The 26,705-nt window shown below is 50.4% G+C and overlaps 1 protein-coding gene across 8 annotated transcripts in view; it reads right to left on the minus strand.

Moving 5' to 3' along the window:
* The window catches only part of Mad1l1 (mitotic arrest deficient 1 like 1), a 314,433-nt gene that overhangs the window by 163,960 nt on the left and 123,768 nt on the right, over positions 1-26,705 (minus strand). For all 8 annotated transcript variants that reach the window (XM_076923499.1, XM_076923497.1, XM_076923502.1 and 5 more), the window contains one exon: positions 17,545-17,689. In XM_076923499.1, coding sequence (XP_076779614.1) covers positions 17,545-17,689 — 145 coding nt within the window. The remainder of the gene's footprint in view (positions 1-17,544; positions 17,690-26,705) is intronic.

The raw sequence follows: 26,705 nt of genomic DNA on the forward strand, positions 1-26,705 counted from the left end.
TATGTGAAGATATTACCATGCATAATGTATTCAGCTACACAGTGCAAGCAGCCGCCTTAATGGAGAAAATTCAAGTCAGCCACGCAGAGATGTCAGGGGCAGAAGCCTGCTGCTGACTTCCAAGCATGCTTGGGGCCCCTCCTTGTTGTCCACAGGGGCTTGGGACAAACACTAGGCAATGCATTGGGCTGGGCTGGCTCCCTGCTGGTTCTCATATGATGTGCAGAGAAGCTGACACCTTTCCAGGCCTCAGTGGCAGGCCCACATTTGCATGTAAATAACTCACAGATACGAGGGACTGAAAGCAGGGAAGAGCTCTTTAATTAACTTTAACCCTCTGAAAATCCACGCAGCTACCTCTTCAAGAGCCCTGGGCGGGCAAGCTGCAGCTGGGGAGGGGCAGCTACAGGCTGGGCACCAACTCCTACCTGCTGCCAGTCAACAAGAGTTCCTAGTAGCCAGATTGCAAGGAGCTCCCAGGTCAGTGTTTTACCTGGCTTACACTCTTCATCAGTGGCACTGACAGAGACGGGACTAAGTGACCGGGACCACCGAGCTCTTGGAGGACTGCTGCCCACTCATCCTGCAGGCTGCTGTGTGCTGGTGGTGATTGCAGTTCACAACCAGGGCCTAGCACAGCAATCTGGGCTCAGGGAACCTGCCTGTGGCTAACACAGCAGGGACAGCAGTCCAGCAAGAGTGGTTCTTGGTTCCTGAAAGACCTTTTTCCCCCATGGAAGGATCCCAGGCCTGCCTCTGGGAGGAACCTGTCTTTACATCATACACCCTGCATGGAGGACTGCAAGCACCTGTGGGACTTCATTCAGGTGACTGGCAAAAAGTGAGCTCAGCATCTTCAGAACCAGCTTGGGGCTAGAGGTCAGACAAGAACCCCAAGCACACACTGAGTCCCTTGGCTGTCTTCCTGTCCAGTCAGCATCTGCATGGTGTGTATCATTCTTCATGAGAAAGAAGCCTGAGATGCAGGCTTATGACTTAAGAGCCCATGACTCAGCCACCTGGGGCAGACCACAGCTCCTGGGCAATGAATGGCACAGCCAGAGGAAGCCAAGGGAAGGGCAGGAAATGCAGGAGCCACATGTACCTAACAAGGGGGCTACTGCCAGGGGCAGCAGTGACATGAAAGGCCACTCCCACTCAAATTCAGGTTCCCAGACCTCTGCCCTGTTCTGGAGACACACGACTCTGACTGACCCTGCCCCTTCCCAAGGTCACTACAGAAAGGCTTCCTTACTCACAAGCACAATGCCCAAGTCAGCCCTGGCTCTGCATTTTCTATAATGCCATCTCTCTCGGGAGCACGCGGGGGCTTAAATGAGGCTGGCTTCTTCTGGAATAAATCACGCAGCTGTAGCTAGCAATATTTCTTTAACCGGAGGTTAATAAAAATCACCGGCGAAGGCTAACCAGTGGATCTAATTTATTTAGAGACTTCCATCAGGCTGTAGATAGAGCCCTTTATAAGGGCTTATTACAGCGCCGGAGGAGGCTCCAGAAGAGCAACGGTCACTTAGTGGGATTTGCAGACCCCAGAGCAAAGTGAAAAATTTAACAGGACTCCTCAAGGAAGAAGAAGAGAGAGCAATGTGAAGCCAATTTATCACTTAACAAGCAAGCCTCTCTCTGCCAGGGCCACCTCCGAACCTGTCCCAGGGAGATGACCAAAAGCAAGGCCCAAGATGCCATCAGGTAGGCTTACCCTGCCAAACAGGGAAATCTGAATTGCAGCTAAGAACAAAGTTCTCCCAGGGAGCCCAGAAAGAGGCCCAGGCATCCCTGCAGAGAAGGTGGCACAGCCCCACAGGCTCCCTACATAGTATGATACTTTCTCCCTGTCTCATGGGTGGTGGCACTATGAGGGGGTCATCTCCTAGGCAGGCTGGCTGAGTGCTGAACCCCACTGCACCTGGAAGGCAGCGTCCCTTACAAACCACTAATCCTTAGAACCAGTCTGACCCTGGGATACTAGAGGTGCATATGCAAGTGCTATCACCAAGCCAGGATGGAGCCCGTCTACATTGGAGACTCTCCCAAGACTGCAAGCTTTGCAGTGTCCCCAGCTAGAGAGCTAGCCTTTCAAACCACAGAAAAATGGCTTTCTACATGCAGACCCAAGCACCCTTCTCACCAGAGCCTGCTAACTGGCAATGTCAGACACTCTGACCATGTCCGACCTTCCTCCTTGGCCTGACTTGGGAGACAGAGGAGAGGGAATCTTTAACACACTGGAGACTTCTAATTTAGAAAAGCTGAAGATCTCTGAAAGATGGAAGTGAAGGAACTCTTCATCTTTCTCTCTGATTTGTCCAGAGATCAAGTACTGGACACAGAGAATATCAGTATAGGCTGACAAAAGACATCTGGGGCTGATGGCCTCGGAGACCACCACAGGTACGTCAAAGTGACACTACATCAGGCTTCATAAAGTCACGAGTAATGTGCTAGCAAAGGCTCAACATCCCACCTTCTTCTCAAAGAGAGGCAGGACCCCTAACCTGGGGTCACCCCACAGCTCTTGGGCCCCACCCTGGTAAAAGTATGGACATTTTTAAGGGAGACTGCAACACTACTCCAGCCTCACCCCAAATCCCTGAGAAGTGCAGCTATACACTGGGCCTGGCCACTTAACACACTAGATTTGGTGAACCCCACTGTCAGGCTTAGTAGATGAGGGAGGGCCCTAGAGAGAGCCCCTGGGCTTCCCGCTCTGCTCCCCCACTTAGTCAAACCACCTTCGGCCCACACTACTCTTTCCTCTGGTCCTAAAGCCTTTCTGGCTAGAATCATTTCTCAGCTCCCCTTGGCTCTGCAGACTCAAGATGAGCTGACCTAAGGCAACAGCCAGTAATGAGCATGCACTGAGGACCGCGGCATGTCACCAAGCACAAGCTGACAGCTTAGCCCCTGTGACAGCACTGCAAACCCCAGAAAGGAATCTGAAGCAAGCTGGTGGCATGCTACTCTAATGGGACTTCCCTGTTCCTTCCTGGGATTTTACTGGGGCCAGTCTGGGTCTTTGCTGGGGAAGTTAAGCAAAAGAACATTAGTTCCAAACAGCACCCCAGCTATCGACTGCTTTTCACTAGGTGATGGATGATATTTAATACCCTCTAGTTGCAGCACCCCAGGTCTGTAAATACGGATCCTGTTTTATTGCTATTTAATCACTATTACGATGGCCATGGCCGGTCCTCCTCCTCTGGGTTTAATGTTCCATGGGAGTCCCACGGGAAAAACAGTGCAACAGCAAAAGATGCCCGCTTTCCAGGACATATACACCCACAGGTGTATACAGACATGCGCAATACACACTCATGCACACAGAGTGCTCACACAGCCTACTTATAGGCACACAAACACTCAACCTCACACTTGTGTGCAGACACTGGCAGCCCTGCCTCCAGGACATGAGTGGGGCAGCAGCGTGGAGGAAAGAGGAGCTGCCAAGGAAAACCACAGGTTCCTCACCAGGGACACTCCTTCCCTATCCCACCTGCAATTCCAGGGCAAGCAGCCCATCCTGAGCCAGGCATAGCTTCCTCTTCTGCAAATGAAGACTGCAAGTTCTAGTCACATGTGTCCCCCCCCCCCCCCCCCCCGATTATTAAAGTGGTACTAGTCAATGGAAGAAAGTTGTTTTGATCAAAGCAAACACCGTGGTTCCTTTGGGTATAGTCAGCACGTGGCTGAGCCCCTCAGATAACAGAACTACCCAGGAAAGTCAAGCGAAGACCTCAGCAACAGAAACCATGATAGGGCCTGAAGAGATGGCTCAGCTGGTAAACAGCCACACAGTGTGAGGGCCCAGGCGCAGATTCCCAGCACCCAATCTAAGTGTTGGAAGGAGTAAGGTGCATGTGGTACTGGGGAGGTAAAGGCAGATGACTCCGTGGAGTCCGTCAGCCTCACCCAGGTCAGTGAGACACAACAGCTCAGAAAATAACACCCAGAGCAAACTTCCGGTCTCTACACACATAGGCACAAGCATACAACAAAGACAAGAACACACACAAACACCTCAAACACACAGGTTAAAAACTGTTTCCAAAAGAAGCCAAGCATGGTAATATATGCCTATAATCCTAGCACTTTTGAATTGGAGGCTAACCTGGTCTAATTATCAAGTTCCAGATCAGCCAGGGCTACTGAGAAAAATACATTGAGACCCTGTCTCAAACTAAAGGAAAACACACACACACACACACACACACACACACACACACACACAGACACACACACACACTCTTATCAAAAACCAACCATGACAACCAAAACTGAGATCAGCTTGAAGCAACCAGCCTGAGAGAGCCCATCATCATGGTCTTCCCAGGATATACAGCCTGGTATACCTTCTGACCTGTAGCCAGGGACACCCATCCCCACCTCTGCCCCAATACACACATGCTAGCTTTAGGGACTTCACAGGATCCTTGGAAACCAGTCATGTGAGGAACCATACGGTAGCAGCCTCAGTGCTAACCTGGCCCAGCAGCAGGCCAAGGGCAGACATGAAGGCCAAGCAGCAGGGGAAGCTGCCACACACTCAACGTCTTTGGAGCAGGCTTAAGGCAGAACAGGGAGCAGTTCCAGCACCTCTGTTGTGGCGGCTATTTTTGGAAGCTGTACTCGAGAGGCTGTCTTGGCAGGGAACCATGCCTTTGAGCACCACCATCAATTCTCACCTGCAGCCTGTGCCTTTCCTTTCAGGACCAAGGTTATTCAAAGATTTGAATTTCTTCGAAATTGTGTGAAAAAGTTGGACAAGGTCTTCACTGCAGGCAAAGAGGGTTCTTCGATAGGAACCAAAGTGTCGGGGACAAGCTGAGCCTCTGGTGGCATCCAGGTGCCTTGTTAATTCCCCTGGATATTAGAGGCTACATGTTCCCCACAAGGCTAAGCCATAGGCCACCTGTGATGAGTGGAGAAAACCAGACCCAGGCCATCGCTAGTCAACTAGCCAGGCCAGCTTGTCCCTTCTTATTAGAGTATAGCCTTGTGTTGGGACTCCAAACCCATTCCAGCTAAGGTACTGGCTGTTTTTGGTTTTGGTTGTTACTTGAAATTTGCAACAGGATCTCACTCTATAGTTCAGGCTGGCCTTGAACTCACAGAGATCTACCTGCCTCTGTTTCCCAAGTACTGGGATTAAAGGAATGTACAACATATAGTGGTACTGGCACTGTAAACTCCAACTGAGCTGTGATGTGAATACCCAGAAATGAAAGGGTATCCTGGACCAGGATAATGCAGGGCAGTGGATGAGCACCCCGGGTTTGGATTTGAGGATGTTCATTCACAACAGCTCTGAAGACCAAGATCAATAGTGCGTGAATACAGTATTTTAGAAAGTCAAGGTTAATAGAAAACAAAGCCACCCGCATCCTATTAACATCTTCCCCTGGAACCAGACTCTGCTTTGTCCTGTTCCTGCCTGACTCACTGTGCCATTCCTGTTGTCCCTCATGCCCCAGCCCCCATCCTGTGGGACCATGAGGATGTTTCAGAAACAATGACAGGGCTGGCAGGGTGGTGTGGCCTCCAACTGTATAGACCAACTCCTTTCCAGAAGCCTTTCTGAGGAGTATGAAGGGCAGTGTTCTAGAGGGTGCGCTTTGGAGTAGGATGCACTAAATAGTGGCACAGCAGCATGGAGCAAGAGGCCGGGGGGGGGGGGGGGGTGGTTGTCACATGGGAGACAGACACTAACCACAAAAGCTCAGTATCTTCAGACATCATCCACGAAGATCAAGACCCACAGCAGGCCCTGAGAGGCTACCGCCCTTACCTAAAATGTGTCAGCTAAGCACAGGGAAGGATGGATGATGGCGGGGACAGGGTACCATGTTTTCCACTACCCACCTCTCTGCTTCATCACTGATAACTCCTCTTCTTCCACTGTTGAGAAACAGTGCGGCATCTTCCAAATAGTTGGGTTTAAACCATAAAAGCAAAATCAAAAAACCAGAAACCAAAGCATCTGTAACTGCTACCTGGTTCCAGTGTCTCCAGATGTCCCTGAAATCCTGTAAAGGGTAGGTACAGGGCCACCAATCTTTGGCGCTGGGGGCAACATGTTTATGCTCTTCCATGCATACTGGCCATGGCAGAAGAGAGCACTGAGGCTTGGCTTGCCATCCTTGTCGCCAGGTCAGAGACCTTCCTGGACACATGATCTTTGCAGGTGACTTCTCTACGCCCTCAGCTTGTCCACCCATCAGAAGAGGGAGGCAAACAATTGCCAGATTTTGACCCGCTACAAACAGCTGTGCTAAAGGGCCTGTTAAAAGCAAGGGCACAGGGAAGCAGGTGAGGCAGGACTGGGCAGGGTGACGGCAGTGCCAAGGGAGGAGGGACGCACAGGCGAGGGCTCGGAGGCAACGGTGGGCTACAGAGGGTGATCAGGCAAAGATCTGGCAGGTTGGAGACCTAGAGAGGGGACCCCATCAGGTCCCTGGAATGGCCTGCATGTAGGTCACCTTGCTTTCATGGATCAGCAGCAGTGGCCAGAGGCAAGCCCCTCCTGCCCACGCACCAAGGAGCCCCTATCTTAATAGCCATCTGCAACTTGGAGAGGAACAAAAGGCACTTTGTTTTGATCTCATTTTATTTCCTAAAATTGCTTTTCTCCCTGAAAACTTTTTTTCTGTCATAACCCAGCTCCAGTAGCACTCTTGGTCAGACGATGCAAAAACCAAGGACAGTTTTCAAGTGACTTTGCAAATGGCCCCTTCCCAGACCAAATGAAGGCTTTCTTTCCTAACAGACAAAATGGGATCCAGAAGGGCAGGAAGAACGGCTAGGCAGAGGCTTGTCTGGCATCCACAAAATCCAGGGTTCAATTGGACGAAGTGACACATGTCTGTAATCCTAGCACCAAAGAGGGAGAGGTAGGAGAATCAAAAGTTTAAAGTTTGAGGCCAGCCAAAAAAGACTGGATATAGGTCCCAAAAAGGCCTGACAAGCAGGTAATACACAAACACCTGAACATCCATGTTGTGGACCCTGCTGGTTGTGAAGAGAAAGAACATCAGGGCGCACAGAACAATTTTCCAGCAGGAAGAAAGGCAGCGGGACAGCCTACCAGCTGCTCCAAACTCATGGCCAATGTCAGCGAAGTGGAGGGAACTTCTAAGTAAGAAGCCAGTGGGCTCTGACCTGAGCCTGGTTGCATAGCATGTTTATGACAGAACCATCCCATTGCACCCTGCGTCCCTGCAGTGTGGCTCAGGGCCGGCAGTACAGAAAACCAGGCACAGGGGCCAGACAGACAGCTCAACAGATAATAGCACTGGCTATTCTATTGGAGGCCCAGGTTCATTTCCTACCACCACATGGTAGCTAACAACTGTCTGTAACTCCAGTTCCAGGATATCTGATGCTGGCCTCTGGCCATTGCAAGCACCACACATACATGATGCACATACATACATGCAGGCAAAACCAAACAAAATAAGACAAAATACCCATATACATGAACTTTAAAAGTAAATAAATCTTGGAAGGAAGGAAGGGAGGGAGGGAGGGAGGGAGGGAGGGAGGACAGGCAGGCAGGCAGACCTGGGGCCATCTGACCCAGGTACAGAGGCAGAGCTGCCATGAAGGAGAGGACTACAGGGTCAGGGGTGACATAGTATAGCCACATCTCCCCCAGCATGGCACACATGCTTACAGTAGACAGGAAGGAACAAGAGACCACAGGGAACATTTGGCCTCTGATGGCAGAAGGGGAGAAGAAATATCAGAACCAGGGGTACATGGATGGAAAGCAATAGCTGCCATATTCCTACTCAGAGCCAGATGGCCACATAAGAAACCTTGAGCAGAGAGAGGGGTTCAGACACATCCTTGTAGCCAGTTCTAGGACTCTGGCTCTCCCTGAGATGAACAAGACTTCCCAACCCAGCAGTGGCACCATGACCAGGAGAATAGGGGCCCTGCCCCAATTAGTCAGGCACTTTATTCATCTTACCCAGCCCTCATGGTACATGTAAGTTTTCCTTCAGAGTATTGTAGGGTCTCTATGGTTCCACCCTAGTAACAGTGACAATCTTGAAGCAAGCTGCAAGGGAGAGCATGTGGGAACCCTGCAGTGTCCCCATGGCCAGCTACCCTCCCTGTATATCACTCTTTCTTCTAATAAAAAGAAGCACTCAGTTATGTGTGTCCCTGTGTGTGTGCACACAAGTGCGTGAGTGCACACATCTCTAACACTAGCTCTCACATTTCTACCTCTTAAAGTCATCATATAAAGTCCTGAGAGATGGTTCAGCAATTCAGACCAGAATTCAGACCCTCAGCACCCATGTGAAAAGCTAAGCGGTCATGGCAACTCAGCAGTCAGGAGGCGGATCCCTGCAGTAAGCCAGCTAGCTGGACTAACTGAATGGACAAGATTCAGGATCAGAAAAAAAAAAAAAAACCTGACTCAGCAAATAATGTGGAGAGTACTGTAGGAAGAAACCCAATGTCAGCCTCTGGCCTACCAACACACACACACACACACACACACACACACACCCATGCCAGGGTGATCTATGTGATCAGCTCTGAAAGGCCCAGAATGATGGTAAATCTCTTTCTCCTTTGCAGCAAGCAGAAAGGTAGCAGGGGCAAAGAGAAAAGGGTACACCAAGAGCCACACCCCAGAAAGGGCCTGCCCCTTTGTCCACTCCCAGGGAATACTGAGGACCCACATGAAGTAAAATTTATGTCGGCACACCTGTGCCAGGTCAGCCTGCTCAGGACAGCAGGGATGGCCCTGCAACTTCCCAAGGAAGAAGAAAGGTCAGGGCTGCAACTTGGGGTAGCCACTGCACCCTCCCCAAAGGGTCCTGAGGTCTTCAAGAACTAATGCCGCTCAGCAGGCCAGATCCTCTCATGGTCCAGGGGCTGAGCAGGAGACTTCCAGTGTCAACAGTGGTCAAGAGAAGGGATTCCCAGACATGCCTAATTTGATAGCCCTGCTGTCCCAGTGACCCAAGAGACTGAAGCAGGAGGATCTTGAGTTCATGGCCAGTCTGTGTAATGTAAGTTTTTACAAAGGGCTAGGGACACTGCTCATTGATCATGCTCAAGGCCCATGGTTCAAGCCTCAGTACTACAAGAGGATTGCCCTCACATCAGAAGTATAGAAGCAAACACAACTGTGCAGAGCTTACCATGCAGATTCTGCCTTGAGACTGTGCAGGGGTCACAGTGAGAAGAGAATAAGAGAACAGAGCCTCAGCTCCTGCCAAGCAGCCTCAGCCAAGCCTTTCAGCCTCACTTAGACCTCAGAGGGATGAGCTAAAAAGAGGGCTGTGGCACAGGTCCCACAGCCTGCACGGCTGCCAGACCTGGGAGGCTGCAGAATTATGGGGAACACCATTTCACAAATAACAACAGCTTCTTCAGGATCCAGAATCCGCAGAGAGAAGGCAGCAACCAGGACAATTCCCTTCTATGTGGCTGGAGTCCACACCCCAGGGACAGTGAGAAGATGAGGAGAGTGGGTCCATAGCAAAGTCTGCCGCCCATGCTCACCCTGCAGTACAGCCACTCCAGGTGGACGCCAGGAGAAGCTTGATCACAGGCATGAAGGACAACTCTCTATCATCACAACTTCCTGTGACTGTAAGATCACTCTCCCAACAAACCAACCCCACAGCACATGCGCTGCCCAGCCTCAGACTGTGTAGTACGCAGGCATCTCCTTCTCCAGCATGCTCTTCCCCAGGCTGAGGGTCAGCAGAGGCATCGCCCAGGCCTGATCATAGCCAGTAGACAGAAGATGAACAAAATGAAAAGTCTCCTAAGACACCTTTCAAACCCACCAGAGGGCTGGAGAGACAGCCTGGGGGGCTAAGGCACTTCTTGCTCTTAGGGAGGACCCAAGTTGACCTCCCAGCATTAGAGCTGGGAGGCTCACAAATGCCTGTAACTCCAGCTCTGGCACCTCAGATCCCCTCAGATACACGTTCACACGTGTAAACTCCCCATCCCTGTCCCTGGTACAAACCTAACTAAAAATAACTCTTTTAAAAAGAGCACACGCCATGAGTAGAGAATAGTTAGGGAGGAAAAGCCAATGCTGTGTCAGATTTTTAGTGTAAAATCTATAAAACTTGCTGTGAAAAATTAAAGACCATCTCAGTAAATGAGGGATGGTTAACGCCACTTATAAAACTAAACAACACCAAGATACGATTTCTCCCAAAATGATTCATAAACTCAGTGCAGTCTGAATTGTATCCCAGCAGTGTCCTGTGGGAGGTAACCAGCTGCATTTGGGGGGGTGTAGGGGACCTAAAGATCTGTGGGCGCACTTACTTTTTTATTTATCTGTCCCAGAGATGGAAGCTAGGGTCTTATGCATATGAGGCAAGCATTCTAGCCAAGCAATTTGTGTGTGGATGTGGGGCTGCCCATGTATAGGAAGTACAAAAATTTTTTAAAGGTCTATTTGTATTTATGTATGTGTGTGCACATGCCTTTTTATGTGTGCCACATTTGTGTAAGTGTCCACAGAGGTCAGAAAAGAGTGAAGGAGCCCCTGGAGCTAGAATTACATGCAGTTCTGCATCCCAATGAGACTGCTAGAGCAGAGCCTGGGTCCTTTAAAAAACAGAAAGAGCTCCTAACAGCTAAGCTATCTCTCCAGCCCCCAACCCCTTCTCTTTCCAACTTTATTTATTTGGGCAGTGCTCCCCAATATACACATGTTAGTCAGTAGAGACAGTTCTTGCCTTCACCTTTATGTGGTCTCAAGGGGCTAAGGTCATCAGGCTTGACAACAGCATCTTTAGCTACTGGATCCCCTCACCAGCCCACTTACCCAGCATCTCATGTGGATCCTGAAGGTTGCACAAAAATCCCTGCACGTCGTCTCCTTAGCCATTTCTGCAGCTCCCCCACCCCACTCCACTCAGGCAATTCTTCATGTTTTACTTTGCAGCAGGGTCTTGCTAGTTTGCTCAAACTGGCCTTGGGCTCACTCTGTAGAGCACGCTGATCTAGAGCTGGGAGCTGAGCTCACAGACCTAGGCCATTGCAGCTAAGTGGTAAAGAACAACAGATCTGGCAGCTTCCATGGGCAGATATCAACACCTATATTCAAGTAGAAATTCAGACAGGGTGGCCCGGGCAGATAGACACAAGGAGCTGACAGAATAGACTCTACAGCAGCCCACTATAGACTGGTCAAAGGATGTCCCTTTTAAGAGCAGAGCCATCCAACAGTGGATCACGGAGGACAGAACAAGCCCAGGCACCTGTTTCATATCACACTCCAAACCAATTCCAGACACCTGTCAGACTAGAGCATAAAAGGTAAAACCATAGACTGCCTGACGGAAGCTGTGTGAGTCCCTTTAATATCTGCCTGACTTCAGTCAGCAGAGGTACTTAATCAAAACGCACAGAGTGCCGGCAGAAAGAGAAAATCGATACACTGGGCTGCAATTAAAATGAAAAACGTCTGTTCACCTGCAGACACAGAGGCAGTGACAAGGGAAGGCATGCCACAGGTGAAAATGGTCCTACCCCAATGCAGAATCCACATTACCTGCTCACCCCTAGAGAAAATTGAGAGGCCAAAGAACTGGAGTGTTGGTGTGAGTCTAGAGGAAGAAGGAGGATGCAGTCAGCACCCTTGCCTGGCACTCAGACGGCAGGAGGTCTGCCATCCCAAGGAAGCCTACCGCCATCAGAGCTGTCAGCTACAACACTCACTATGTTCAAGTATGTGCACAAAAGCATCAGTCCATTCACATGGTAGGACATGACATGGAATGGAAAAGTCCGGCACCCTGAGGGCCACACAACAGCAACACGACTCTCAGGATGGCTATCAGAAAACAGACGTGAAGAGCAAGGGCCCTGAGACTCCACAGCTGGGCCATATTCAAAGTCAGAAGCAGGTGGGTCCCCTGAGAGTGAGGGGAGCATAAGGCCATCGGGGCAGGCAACAGCCTGCCTCAGTCTTTCTTGCACTGTAGTGGGTGCATACAGCCTTCAGCACAAAACTCACTGGGGAGAAAATATACACAGCAGAATAAAGGCGCACTGGACACAAGTACCTAGTACCATGTTCCAAAATATTCCACAGCAACAGCCATACTGGGAAAGGCCAAAGGTGCGCCCAGATGAAAATGGATGGCCACATAGTGGGATTTTCATCCCTGATCACAGAAATGGCCGGTGAATGAGCTCTGTCAATGAGAACAGAACTTCAAAGCACAATGCTGTGACACAAGAAGCACCCAGCTAGTTCACAGCCCCTCTGCCTCTAGAAAGTTCTTCACAGGCACATGCCAAAAGCAAGGCAGGACAGGACAGAGGAATCCCACCTGATTCCATACCTACCCTCCAGAGGTGACTAGGACAGGGTTGGTAACCTCCCACCAGCGTAGTGCTCATCTGCAGACAGTGTCCTGCCCAGCGCTGGAGCAGAGAAGACACTGTACCTCTTTTTTTTTTTTTTTTTTTTTTTTTTTGGTTTTTTTGAGACAGGGTTTCTCTGTGTAGCTTTGGCTGTCCTGGAATTCACTCTGTAGACCAGGCTGGCCTCGAACTCAGAAATCCGCCTGCCTCTGCCTCCCAAGTGCTGGGATTAAAGGCGTGCGCCACCACCACCCAGTAACACTGTACCTCTTATGGAGCTCTCCAAGTAGGAAAATGGCAATGTTGGGTACATGTCTAATAAACAAGAATTTAAGCGGACATTGCTTCTCTCTACTTACTATCTATGGGGGTACATCTGACCTCATGATAGGATTCCAGCAGGAAGAAAATCAAGTCACTCCAAAGCAAATATTCAGCAAGATGGGCTGCATGAGCCTCTGCCTCAGCACCGTCCCTCTCCTCACCCTCACCAGGGACAAGCCCCTTGGGCATGGTGCCCATTCCCTGCCCACAGCCATTCCAGGGCCACAGGGATCCACAACTGTGTGTGATCTCCTGCTCTCACAGGAGCAGCCTGTGAGTCAAACTGTGCCACACACAGGAGGCTCAAGGCACAATCCCTGTGGATTAGGAGTGGAGGGAATCTCCCCAGGCTTCAGGGCTGACCTGAGATCTGTAGTACACTCTCCACAAAGGAGGAACAGAATCCCTCCTGTGTGCTAGCAGCTCATACAAGTACTCAAAAAGGCAGGCACAATGGACAAGTCTGCTACTTGTTTCTGAAGACTGATGCCACATTGCCTCCACTGTTGTGGGTGCCACTTAAGGCCACAGTGCCACAGCAGAGACCTTGAGACAGTAGGAAGCTACAGTCTAGGAGGACTCCTTACTCAAAGGACATTTCACAAAAGGGAACAGCTCAGTCTCCCAGCAAGCACAAAAGAGAGGCAGCTGTCACCTCCTGAGGGACTTACTCCAGGAACCTGCTCACAAGGCAGGCAGGGCAGGCACAGAACACTCACTGTCCACAGTGCCAAGTCCAGAACTGTGGAGCTGGGTGAACTGGCAAAGTGCCTGCTCTATAAGCATGAAGACCTAAGTTTGAACCCAAGCATTCACATTAAAAAAGCCAAGTACAATGGTTCATGTTTGTAACCCCAGAGTTGGGGAGGCTGAGGCAGGAGAGTCCCTGGACTTGACACTAAGTCAAGCCTATTTAGAAAATTCCAGGCAAATGGGAAACTGTCTCAAAGACACCATCTTCAGGTAAGGGCACTCTGTGGGCGAGCCTGACACTCTATGTTTGATCCCACATAGGAGGAGAGAACCAATTCCTACAAGTTGTTTTCTAATTTGTACACACATATAAATGTAATACCACACACAAACACACACACACACACACGTGTATATATAAAATCAAGGTGGGTAGTACCTGAGGAAAGACACTAAGCCCTGGCCCTCTACAGGCACATCCACATGAACAAGAATTCACATGTGCAAATACATACACAAACACACAGAAACAATTTGAGGGATGGGGTCCTAAGGCAGGATGTCACCATGACAATCAAATGGCCTCTGCAGCTGCCATCTAACAAAGATGGGACTGGCCACCAAGGGCACAGCAAGCCACCTCTTTTCAGGCCTGCTTTCTAGAATCTGTGTCCCTAGTGACTGCTCCCTTGGGCACCTTGGATGATTAAAAGGGGAAGTGGAAGGTTTTCTTTCATTAAAAAAATAAAAATAAAATCTTGCTTATATTCTATAAATATGATTCTGCAACTCTGGTATAGAATATTAGTGCATACTGGAAATAGCGAGCCTCAAATAGGAAAATGGTTTGTGTTCACCCAGTGCCAGAAGCCAATTTTCAATTGCTTAAAATAGTCATGATATTTTACCAAGGTAATTATACTCTTAGCTATCAGTAACAATTAACTCCTTAGACTGGAGCGGCTTAATAAAGGTCTCGAGACAGAATTGCGCATGCCAGGCACTGTGAACTGGAATGTGAGGCAGGCAGAGGCCCCTTGGAGGGGATGCCAAGGAAGAGCCACACAGCTGGTCCCAGGCTGTGCAGATGGGTGTTGGACAGGACCCACGCCCTCCCCTCAGGGGCAGTGCATAGAAGCAAGGTCAGGCAGAAGTGAGCAGACCTAGAGGCTGAGGCCTCACATTTGAGCAGCTTCCATTTGGGACAGTGAAGACAGAACACTCCCCCACTACACGTAAGCCAGGCTGGCGTCCAAGATACCCAGGCCAGGGACTGAATGGGTAGGTAGCACAGGGGACATTATACCATGCCCGTGAAATCAGGCAGCATCCCTGGTGCCTCACCAGATTAGCCTAATGAATAGTTTCACCATCCTGGCTGGCTAGCAAGTCAAATCCCTACTCCCAGACCCAGAGCTGGGAAGGCAATGGGTATTGATCCACTGAATCTCTCAGAGGGACAGCTGGTATAGACAATCAGTCAGTGTCGGGCAATCGATAGCTACCTTCCCACTGACTCAGAGTGCAGCATGGTTCAGGGTGAGGCCACTGTGGACAGAGAGCCATTGGATTTCCATGTTCAGGGAGGAGAGTGGAAATTTCCTGACTTGGGGGCACCGGAGGGAATGTCAAGGACAGAGGCGCCCACATTAACACAGTAGGCACAAGCCTCACAGGATCTGTTCGAGGAACTATGAGAGCTCAACAAAGGCCATACTGCATCAGCACTGTCACCAGCAAAGCCCTCTGTCACCCGAGCCTGAAATGAAACCTAAACAGCCACCAAATTCACAGCAACTCTGGTGATACCGCAGCAGCAGGAGCCACAACAGCCACGGGATAAACACAGTCAACAAGATATGTCCCAGCCACATGGGCATACACATGTGGGAATGCTATGGAACCCAGTTGACAAAAAACACCCAGAGCATGTGGGTGCACAGGTGGGCACACTACGAACACACACCCAGATCAGACCACTGACTTCTCCAGAAAATAGATGAAACAGCTGTGGCCCCTAGAGCAATTTCTCCAAGGAGCCAGAAGGCTGTGGACACACTACAGAAATCCAGAGGCTGGAAGCTTCTATACAGGCTGGTTGGGATGGGCAAGGCAGGCTGGCAGCATGAAAAGGGCAGGTGCTAACTCTATGTGTCCCCCAGCCCATGCATAGTCTCCTGGGCATGCAGTGCAGAGCCTCCCTGGGCAGGACAAAGACCTCACTGCTGGGCTGGCAGGATGCTTCAGAAGGCTGTTGTACTAACACCTCAGCAGTGCACTTGAAGCAGCTCGGGACCATCCCTCTGAACTGATTCCTGCAGTTTGAACAATGGTTCTGAGATCACAGGGAACAGTTCCTTTCCCAGCATTGACCTTTCTCTCTTCAGCACACAGTAAGTCTGGAGGTTCTAGGTGATAGGACACAAGCACCTCGCCCACTGAGGAAGTCTATCAAGCAGACCCCTTCCCTTCCCCCTCTGTCTCCTCATGCTGTGTACAGGCATACCCTGCACTAGCACTACAGTGAACTGTCCATGGGCCAGCAGACCAGGACATCTGCCACCTCCTGCCCCATGCACCTGCAATGTTGGCATCAACAGCAGCTCTGTGACAGCCTTTTTCCCTGAACCACATCTCTGTGGGGATGGGGCCAGCTCTCCTCACATGCTCTGGTAAACAGTAAATCCTCTGGGTCTTTGCTTAAGCCTCACCTCCGACAGCTCCTCCCATGTCAGTGCGCACAGCAGTGTTTGTCTTTGTCACGGCTGGTGAGTGTATGGCTGAGTGTGCTGCCTCTTGCCCACTGCACTGTCAAGTCTGAGGGCCGTGACCACATATTCCCATCACATGGGCTTCACACTGACAGGCACTGGGCAGGAAAAGATGATGCTGAGGCCCAGAAAAAGAACTATGCCAATACACTGAGCATCATCTAGCCAAAGGTACAAGGCTGGAACTAAGCTGCTATGAGAAGACAGTCTAGCCACTTCTTTTCCTGCAGGGACCCCAAAGGCTGAAAAGAAGGCTCAGCCCTGCCCCAGCCCTGGAAAGAAGTGTGTGAGGCTAATACAAATGCTAGATCTTCTTTTATTGGCACGGGGCCGTCAGGAGTGGCTATGAAACCACACTGGAAAGTAGAATGGCTTACTTTGTAGCTGACCTGGAGGAACTAGTAGCAAACAGTCAGGATTTCATCAGGTATCACCAAGCACAGAGCTGGTCACACACACCCTGCATCTTCTGAGTGCACCAACTTCCTAGGCCTTGTACCCACACCTATCAAGGTAAGAGTGGGCCTCCACCCAGCAAGCTGGGCTTCCTACTCTCAAGTACCTGGGGACAGATCCAGCTTGTCCTTCCTTATGCCCTGAAAGCCCAGGGTCCATGTGACGCTCCACATAACACTCATTATGAACTCCATTCCCGCTTGGAGACCTCAGAGTACCATGCCACACAGAAAGCCTCTGAGCCAGAAGGCTAAGCGAGGCCTGTGCGCCAGGGAGAGTACAGCGCTGTGAGGACCGACAGCATTAGCTCAGGTGGCCATCCTTACATCATCCTGGGATGAAGCCCACTCTAGCTTCCTCTGCTCATGCTAGCAGCACAGGGTGGGAAGGCTGGCCACCACTAAGGAAGGCCAACTTACAGGAAACACTCCCCTGAGGTGCTGCACCAGCCCAGGTCAAGACATGCAGAGAAAGTGAGTCTGGGAGACTGGTTTTGATCTTGGGTTTTGAGAGAGTCAAAGTACAGAGCCCAGACTGGCCTTCAATTCACCATCTCCCTTCCTGCCTCAGTCTCCTTCATTCTAGGATTATGGTTGTATGCCGTAGCTCCAGGCTCTGGATGACTCCTTCTGCCATTCAAAAACTGTTATCAAGTCTACACTAAGAGCACACAGCCTAACTGAACTGTTCTGCTGCAGCCTGAAGCCTGAAGCCTCCAGCTAGGAAAGGCCAGCACTGTGCCTGGCCTGTGGTCCAGGGTATGTGGAATACCCACCGGAGATGTACAGCTATGGACCACAGGCAGGCACATGCAGCTTCACAGAGGTCTGCTGGAAGATGAACAACCAGAGAGAAAAGGCCAGGCCTGGGAATGGTGGTGCGGGCATGGGTGAGCTCAGCCACACTGGGTGAACTATACCTTGGTCAGCAATGCATTGCGCTTCTGGAGCCTTCGGGCAAGTGCCTCATGTGTCTCCCTCTTCTTCCTCTCCTCCAGCAGCTGCGCATTGACCTGCCGGACCTCATCCTGGAGCTGCTGCTGGGCCTTCTCCAAACCCCGGGCACTGTAGGGAAGGCAAGATGGTAGATCCATGAGGCCTGGCATGACCATCCCCCATGACTAAGGACACACTCCCCACTGTGTATCCCACAGGGGCATCCTAAAATAGAGCTGCACGTGCAAACACCTCTTCGTTTCCTCCTTTCCTCGCTCCTGAATAGCTACTTAGTGCCTTTCAGGAGGTTCTGGATTTCAAAGACACCCAGGGTGATCCCAGAACACGGTGCGAGGGGGAGGGAAGTGCAACTCCACACACAATGGGAAAGATTGTCAGCCACAGGCGCTTCAGGACGGCACTTCTGAATGAGCTAAATTGCCAGCGCAAGCACTTCCCATGTGAGTCACAGTCGGCACAGATGTGCAGCACAGGGCGGGCATGAGAACAGCCCCCGCCACAAGCACTGGGCCTTCAGAATTTCTGAAGGAGAAAGTCCTGGCTCACACTGGGTGCTAGAACTGCCATGTGATAACAGATGTCAGAACATACCCAGACAATGGCATCAGACCTCCTCTACTTTCCCTTTCTCTATTTATACATGTATGTATATGTTTTTGCAGTAGAAAGGATTAAAGCCGAAGCCTCAGGCATAAGAAGCAAGACCTGTCACTGAGCCAAGCTGTCAACCTCTCACTGGGAAATTCTAGGCAGGGGCTCTACCACTGAGCCACACCCCAGCCCCTCACTGGGGGATTCTAGGCAGGGGCTCTACCACTGAGCCACACCCCCAGCCCCTCACTGGAAGATTCTAGGCAGGGGCTCTACCACTGAGCCACACCCCAGCTCCTCACTGGGGGATTCTAGGCAGGGGCTCTACCACTGAGCCACGCCCCCAGCCCCTCACTAGAACAGTCTTCGATAAGTGCTCTGCCACTGAGCTATATTCCCAGTGCTCTTATTTTGTACTTTAAGACGGGAGCTAAGTCTCCAAAGATGAACTTGAGCTTTTAATCTCCTGTTTGAAGATTCCCAAAAAAACAGGGTTACAGGTTGTGCCAACAAGCCTGGGTTCCCTTTACAATATCTGCTTTTCTACTGCACCCCGTGGCCTCCTTGCTTTGGCTACTTCTTTCCCTATGACATTCCAACAACCTCACAATTTGGCCAATTGTCTCTGTGAACATCATAGGCCCAGATCTCTGGACTAAGGCCTCTAAGGGCCATTGATCACTCCCAGGCTGAGCAAAGACCATCAGAAAGTACCCTTGCTACCACCCCACAGCTGCCCTGTGCAGCTTCTGTTGCCGTTGGTCCTACAGAGAACTTGGCAAAGCCCGAACAGCAAGGGCAAGGATCTCATCGAGCACCCACACAGTGTCCTCTCACATGTGCACTGGCCCATCTTCTGACTGCGCCTGGAGAAGGGCCACAGCAGCACAGAGAAACAGAGGAGATGACAGGAGCAGCTGGGGAAAGACCAACTGACTCCACCATCAAGATGGCCACTGCAGGCTGATGACAGCAGGAACAGTGCGCATGCTGTCAACCACAGACCTCTTTCCAAAGGAAATACTAAAATCTCTCACAAATTGAGACATGGGGGCTAGGGAGACAGTTCAGCTGATATAGCATTTGCCTTACAAACATGCACATCTGAGTTTGGATCCCCAGCACCCACGCAATAAGCTGGGCATAGCAGGAAATACCTGTAAGTCCAGTGATGTTAAGAAAGACGTGAAGCAGAGGCAGGCAGATAGATCCTGCAAGCTTGTTGGTTAGCTCTCTAGACTACTTGATCATGTCTCAAGCCAATAATGCACATGCACAGACAGATAGGCAGGCAGGCAGGCAGGCAGGCAGACAGACAGACAGACAGACAGACACACACACACACACACACACACACACACGCACACATATACAAAATCAGGGCATCTGGATTCTGTTATCAAGTGACATATGTAAAACTCATGCAAAGTAACTGTGACCAAAACACTAAAGCTACTTTGAAAATGTACAATCTGGGGGTGGGGCCTGAGAAAGACACCTGCAGCTTAGATTACTTTTGCATCCAATTATTTTTGTTTGCTTTGATTACACAATTTCAAGAAAACCCTGAATTCACAAGAGCGGCAGATAACGCTTTTGTCAGGTAGACGCCCCTGCAAATATGTCTATTTCACATCTGAGTGAATACAGGGTTTTGTAAATTATAACTCAGTAAAATCATTTAAACAGCTGAAGTGTAATTTGAAAGTGAATGAAAGTCAAACATTTATGAAGCTTCAACAGGGGCCTGTGATGCTCCTGGTCCTGAGAAGTGTCACAGGGTACCCTGCTCTGGCCACCAACATAACCACAGAAGACAGAGACAACCATGTGACATCAAGGACAGAGGTGGGCTTCAATTCTGCAATCTCATGACTTCTTGTACTGTCCCCTAACCCCACTGAGAAGCAGCTGACTGCCACCTGCACCCTAGGTGCATCACAACCCCAAATGTAAGCCAAGAGCAAACATTCAAGGGAAACAGACATATAAAGAGGCTATTTTGAGTTCCAGTTCAATTGAAAACTATTCATAGACCAATTTAATAATCAAGGACTGTGAAATCGACTCTTGAATCGTTGAATTCAGGTGGGGAGGTTCACAAGCGCCTTAAATCACCGCTCCAAAGTGGGTAATTTAATTAGAATGGCAGCATTTGCTCTGCTACTTACGAGCCAAGCACAGAGAGACAGACACATGGCAAGGCAACTTTTCAGGTGACAGGGCACATACACGCAGGGTGGGACTGGGGGTTTGGGATCACCCTGATAAACTATCCTCAGCAAGGAATTAAGGAGAGCCTTGCCGGAAGACTGCCAAACCCAAGGCTGGAATTTAGGGACAGCATCCCCCTCACCCCATCCACCTGGCACAGATGCAAACAAACCCAAGGCCATGCCGTAACAGCCACTCTGCTGGGACACTGAAGACCAGGCTCAATGTAACAGAACCAGGCAGTAAGATTGGACACCAGGAAATCTATCACTTGGCCTCAGCCAGCGGCCAACTTCCACTCTGCAGCTAGACTCTGCTACCTAAGAAAGGCAAAGACACAGGTACACAATCCCAACCCTGCACCTAGGTAACAATGTGGAATGCTGCACACTGCAGACCATGAACAGAGATGGGTGTGCTATGGCACCACAGGAGAAGGTGGGGTCTTAAGGGTGTCTGGGGAGACCTGAGTTGTAATATTTCACATTATAAAGAAAACTTGTTGTCTCTCCCCACAATACTCCTTCCCAAAAAGAAAAAAAGTCTCCTCAGGAACTTAGGTATCTAACCCAAGGTCTTGCGCCTGCTAGGTAGGCACTCTCCCACTGGTCTACACCTCCAGTCTACATCCCTCCCTCATTCTCACACAGAGAATTCTCCTCCCCTGCACAGATTCTCCATGCTCCCCTTGCAGGCTGGAGATGCATGTCAGAATGCTTTCCTCACTCTCTCCACTTTATTCATTTTAGTTTTTGAGACAGGGACTCTCACTGAACCTGTGGCTCACTGTTTTGTTCAGGCTAGCTAGCAAGCGAGCCCCTGAAATGTGCCTGCCTCGGTCTAACAGAGATGCACCACTGTGCCCAGTTCTAGGTGTTTTGGAGATCTGAATATAGGTCCAAATGCTTGTGTAGCAGGTGCTTTACTAGGTGAGCCAGCTCCCCAGTCCCCATCCTCTCTCTAAGGACAAAGCACATTTCATTCACTGTGGAGGACAAAACCAGATATCAAAGGAATGCACGGTCCTCAAGAAGATGCCAGACAGCAGGCAGGACTGCAGACCACAGCAGATCCTAAGGTCAGTTCCCAGGCAGGGTCTCAGGTTTCCAACAGGACAAGGCTAGACAAATTGCAGTTCAGAGCAAAGCAGAGAGAGGGCACTCCAGAGCACCATTTGCAGAGCTTCAATGAATCCCTGAGCACAACGATCAACAACAGGCTGAGAGCCTCCTGGTTGCAAAACAGGTATAAATCACCAATCAGGTGACTGCAGGGGAAGGAACAGCTCACATAAACCAAACAGGCAGCAGCAGGATCTCCTTCTGAGATAGCAGGATTCATACCCAGTCGGTACCTGAGTGGGGAGAGAGCACTGGGTGGGGTTGCCTGCAGGGGCTGGTGTTTTAAGTCCAGCAGACATCACAGACCTGATTAGATGGTGTACAGGAGGAAGGTGTGTGGAAGGGAACAGATGGGAAGCCCTCAAGTGAGCCAGGCAGGCCCAGGACCCTGCACATCCTCTGGTACCTGTAGCAGACTAACTAGGTGCCAGCTGAGATGGCAAACATGGGCTACAGGTCCAAGCATCCCAGAGCTGAGGTACTGCTGCCTAAGTGGCCATGGCAAAGAAAAAAAAAAAAAAACAGTGAAGAATGGAACACTTTAGTCCACGGTAAGGCGGGTGGCATGGCGGGTAAAAGAAGAGAACTAGGTATCTCGGGTTAGATACCTAATACCCTGAAGGGAGTCTTCTCCCCACAGGCACAGAAGAAGACAGATGTGTGGGACACTCAGGGGATGAAAGGCTAACCACTCATATCCAGGGCACACTCACACTGTGTGGAAACAGGAGTTGGCTAGGAGACTTAGAGTCCTTTGCCAGGAGGCAGTGAAGACCAAGGAACAGGAGCAAGAAGAAAAAAACCTCAAGAGGAAGAGAGAAAGAGAGACATAAAAGCTGTTCAGATGCTCCTTGAACTACAGATGTGAGCAGAAGGCAGATGCTACTGAAGGGGCAAAGTCTAGAAATCCTGGGTTGTACTTAGAAATGGAAAGCTGTGTGGGAACAGGTGGGTATTCTCCGTCCAGGAGTTCCCTGGAGAAAACAGGTTGGCAAGTTCCAAGGAGTCTGGGGGTGTCCCTTGGAGGGGACAAGGGCCTACAGATAGACAAAGCACCGCATACAAGAGGGCCGCAGTACAATGTCCAAAGAGGCTCTGAACACTCACAGCCAGGCTTCTCAAGTGACACCTGCCAGATGGGCCCAGAGACCCAGGCACACAAGGATGCAGAGATACAGGAATCCTCGAGCTGACGTGGGTCTCAAATTGAAATGGGGACCTCTCCCACTGGGCCCATGGGCCCTATGAGAGCCTCAACAGCTGGAAGAATCTGAGCAATTCCATCCTGACATGGATCCCCGTCATCTCCTGGGATTGCTGGCTCGCTCTCTCTCATGCCCTCCCTTTCTCCCCCCACCCCCACCGGGAGGTTCTCTCCATTCAACTCCAGCCTTTCTTCCAAGGAAGAGAAGAGAAAGCTCATAAAAAATTAAAGTTCTAGCTCCACGGCGTGCCGAACTCTGAGGGCAGCGGCATTTCCACGAACCTCTGGGGCTTCAGAGCAACGCTCTTGATGCTTCAAGGAGAAGCTGAGCGTGTTTATCGATCGCTGCCTTTCTGAGGCAGTGTCTGCTGAGAGAATGAGTTCAGGCCTTTGAGAGGTATCTTTGGATGTGGCGGGACACTGCCACTCACTTTCATGTGAGCTTCCTCCGAAACCCAGGACTAAGAATATCTACTTTCAAGGAACCAGGCCAGGCCAAGGGATAGTGCAGAGCGGCAGGAGACATTTTTAACAAACTTCTCCAAGACAATGCTCCTTCCAGCTCTTCCTTGCCTGACCCAGCACTTCCAAGCCCCACGGCCTGCCTTCCCCAGCTGGACCCAGCACCAACACTCATGCAGCAAGGACAGCATGATGCTGAGGGGGCCCCAAACACTGCGGCACCGCAGAGCAGCTCTAAGAAAGAGCTTGGTGTCCATCCGAGAGAGCAGCCATGGACCAAGTCACGGCGTGCCCATTACATCGTACAGTGAGTTCTCACATGTTGCAGAGCTCACTGAGAAACAGGCTCTAACAAGATGACTGAGCCCTCCCTCTCCCATTCAGACCAAGCATTTCTGTCTATGAGTATCCTCTGAGGCCTCTTGTTTGGGCTGGCCCACCAAACTCTGTGACAGCTAAACAGTTCAAGAGTAAAATTGTCACACTCTTAGAATGGCTGGAACCATTGCAAACAGAAGTTACCAGTGTTTATCCTGTGATATAAAAATGCCTACAGTGGGACAGAGAAGCCAGAAGTTCAGCCACGGAAGCTCAGCCACGAAGAGAAAGCTCAATGGAGAACTCCAGCTGCCTCAACTTCCCCAATTTGGTGTCTGCTAGACGTATGCACAGCCAATTGCATGTTTGTTATCTAGGTACATGTCATGTATCTATTACTTGCTATTCATTCAAAACCACAAATGCAGCTGGGCTTGGGAGGCAGGGGCAGGCGGATCTCTGTGAGTTTGCAGCCAGCCTGGTCTATAAAGCAAGTTCTAAGACAGCCAGGAATGTTACACAGAGAAACTCTGTCTGGAAGAAAAAAACAAAACAAAACCAAAAACCCCACAAGTGTGAGTACTGCAAGGTATCACCAGCCACAGAGAAACCAGTGCTGGAGCATCACGGTGCAGAAACAGTGTTCATGTGTCTCCATGGTCATGGCAAGCAAGGTTCTATGTTTAAAAAAAAAAAACAAAACAAAAAAAAACAACGAAAACCTCTGAGGGCTGGTGCTGCAGCTGTCAGCAGACCGCTTGCCTAGCCCTGCAGTTGAGAGCACTGCATAAACAGGTGTGGCAGTGCACACTCATGATCCTAGCACTTAGGAGGTAGAGACAGAGGGCTGAATTCAAGACCATCACTGGCTATGTAGAAATTTCAAGGTGGGCCTGGGCTATATGACACCTTGTCTAAAAAATAAAATAGAAGCTGGGCATGAAGGCACATGTTGTTAATCCCCCAAAGGCAGAAGCAGGCAGATCTCTGTAAATTTGAAGCCAGCCTGGACTACAGAGCTAGCTCCAGGCCATCCAGGGCTCCATGGACAAGAGCATCTCTAAGGTAGGTACCATCTCTGTGGAGGGTCAGCATGAAGCCCTAATCGACAACATGCCAGTGTTGGGAGGAGCCTGGCCAGGAAGGGGTGAGTGCGTGTGATAGGATGAGGGCCTGAGAGGAGACCCTCAGGAGCAGACGCCAAGCAGGAAGACAGCCCTCCTCACTTGCACATCTGCCAGCACTGACCTCAGCTGCTTGGCTGAAGGCCCACCCCCACCCCCCCGCCCCACCCCCGCCCCCAGAAAGACTAGCTTGCAAATTAGGAGCCCTAACTACAGCAGAATTGTGACAGGAACCCAAACGCACGATATAAGCCCCATTCAGTAACACTTGAGGATCGGTGTCACACCTTAGAGCCCAGAGCAGTCTGACACACATCAACAGCAGTAGTCTTTTACAGTATGACAATGGAATTTCCATGTGTACGGTGAAGTTTTTGTAATTCATCTCTTTCATGAGGCTAAAAAAAACACGAGTAAAATTTTATTCAAACCCTACAGCACCACCTTTATTCTTGGAGGGCTGAAGGCACAGATCAAAACCTGCAGGGCTGAAGGCACAGATCAAAACCTGCAGGGCTGAGGGCACAGATCAAAACCCGCAGGGCTGAAAGCACAGATCAAAACCTGCAGGGCTAACACAAATGATTTCTACCCGTGAGCTTTGTGGATAAGTCAGTGAGTGCAGAACTAAGCTGCTGAGTCACCTCTGTGAAGCCACTGTGTGTGCACCAGGAAAACTAGATGCTTGCCCCTCCTGGCCTCTGGACGCGACGCCTGGCATAGCCTACAGCACTAACCTAAGACATTCCAGGTCAGGAGCTAAGCCACCAGATGCCTATAGGTCCCTAATCACCACCCCTATGTCAAGAGGAAATGTGCAGAGTGTGGGTCCCCATACCGGAGACCTCAGGGCAGGGTCTGCTGTGATGCAGTCACCTTCAGTCCCTACGTCATGTGCACTGAACAGGAAGGGGTCAGGATGTCCCTGCTTCTTCCCAGCTCACTGGGGGTCCTCCAGTAACTGAAAGAAAATTACAAAAGTCTGCGTGTCCAGTGAATGAAGAATTAACAGGGCCCTCCCAGAGGCAGACTTACGCCCCAGAAATGGATGACAGGGAGAGGGCCAGCTTGTCAGACAATGAGTTAGCCCTATAATCTGCACATCCCTAAATCCAGGAAACACTCACCCGTGTTATTAGGACAAGCCCTAACAGAGCCACAGGGAGTCAGACTGTAGTAGTCAGTGAGCGTTCTCCAGTGAACATCATGATGCCAGATGCTCTCAGACAGTAAGACAGGGAGTGGGGTGAGGGTCTGCCAATTGAGTTTTGAAAGTGACAAAGATTGTTTAGACCAAGATACAGACACACAGAAGGGGGAACAGAGGGTGCTTGGGGAGCCCCCTCTGAGAAGACACCCCCTGTGAGCAGACACAGAAGAGAAGGAGGTGGAAGTTTACAAAAGACAAAGAAACAGAAGGGAAGTGACTAGAAACCTTGTGCTCAGGGCCACCCTAGGCAGGAAGGTTGCTTGGCAGGAATCTCACAACAGGCTAAAGCACCACTCAGGAGGACCCTCCAGGCAGTCAGTATGGCTGATGACCAGACTCTAGGTGGTTCAGGCTTATTTCTGGTAGGTGTGGCCTTCAGGGAAAAAAGCCAACAGACAGAAATACATATTCAACAGAAGGTGGAAGAAGTCCAGGTTAGACAGATCCACTCCCGCTCCCCACACACACCCCAGCCAGAGATACAGTAAGACATAAGCCCCGCATCCCTTTGGATGTCACATCCTAGGTGGCCACTGTTGTCCATTCCCAACTACCTCCTAGAAAGGAGGTCTAAAAGACTCCCACCACAGAGAGCAAGGGCGCCAGCACCGAGCACGGAGCACTCTCAAGTGCTACCGGCAGCAGGGCAAGGTGGCCATACCTATATTACTGAGTCTGCAGGAAGAGCTAGGATATCCCTCACTGTTCCCTTGTCCTTACCAAAGGGCAAGGCCCTGCTGGTGAAAGGATGCTCCTGGCACACTCTTGGGAGGACTCCAATGGACCCTAAGGGCAGTCAGATATGGAGCAAGCCTCAAGGAGGCTATGTTGGCATGTCTAGCTTGAGCCATGAGGTAGCTTTAGAATTTGTAGGAGAGGT

The sequence above is a fragment of the Arvicanthis niloticus genome, chromosome 24 (genome assembly GCF_011762505.2).
Source record: "Arvicanthis niloticus isolate mArvNil1 chromosome 24, mArvNil1.pat.X, whole genome shotgun sequence".
In the NCBI taxonomy this organism is placed as follows: domain Eukaryota; kingdom Metazoa; phylum Chordata; class Mammalia; order Rodentia; family Muridae; genus Arvicanthis; species Arvicanthis niloticus.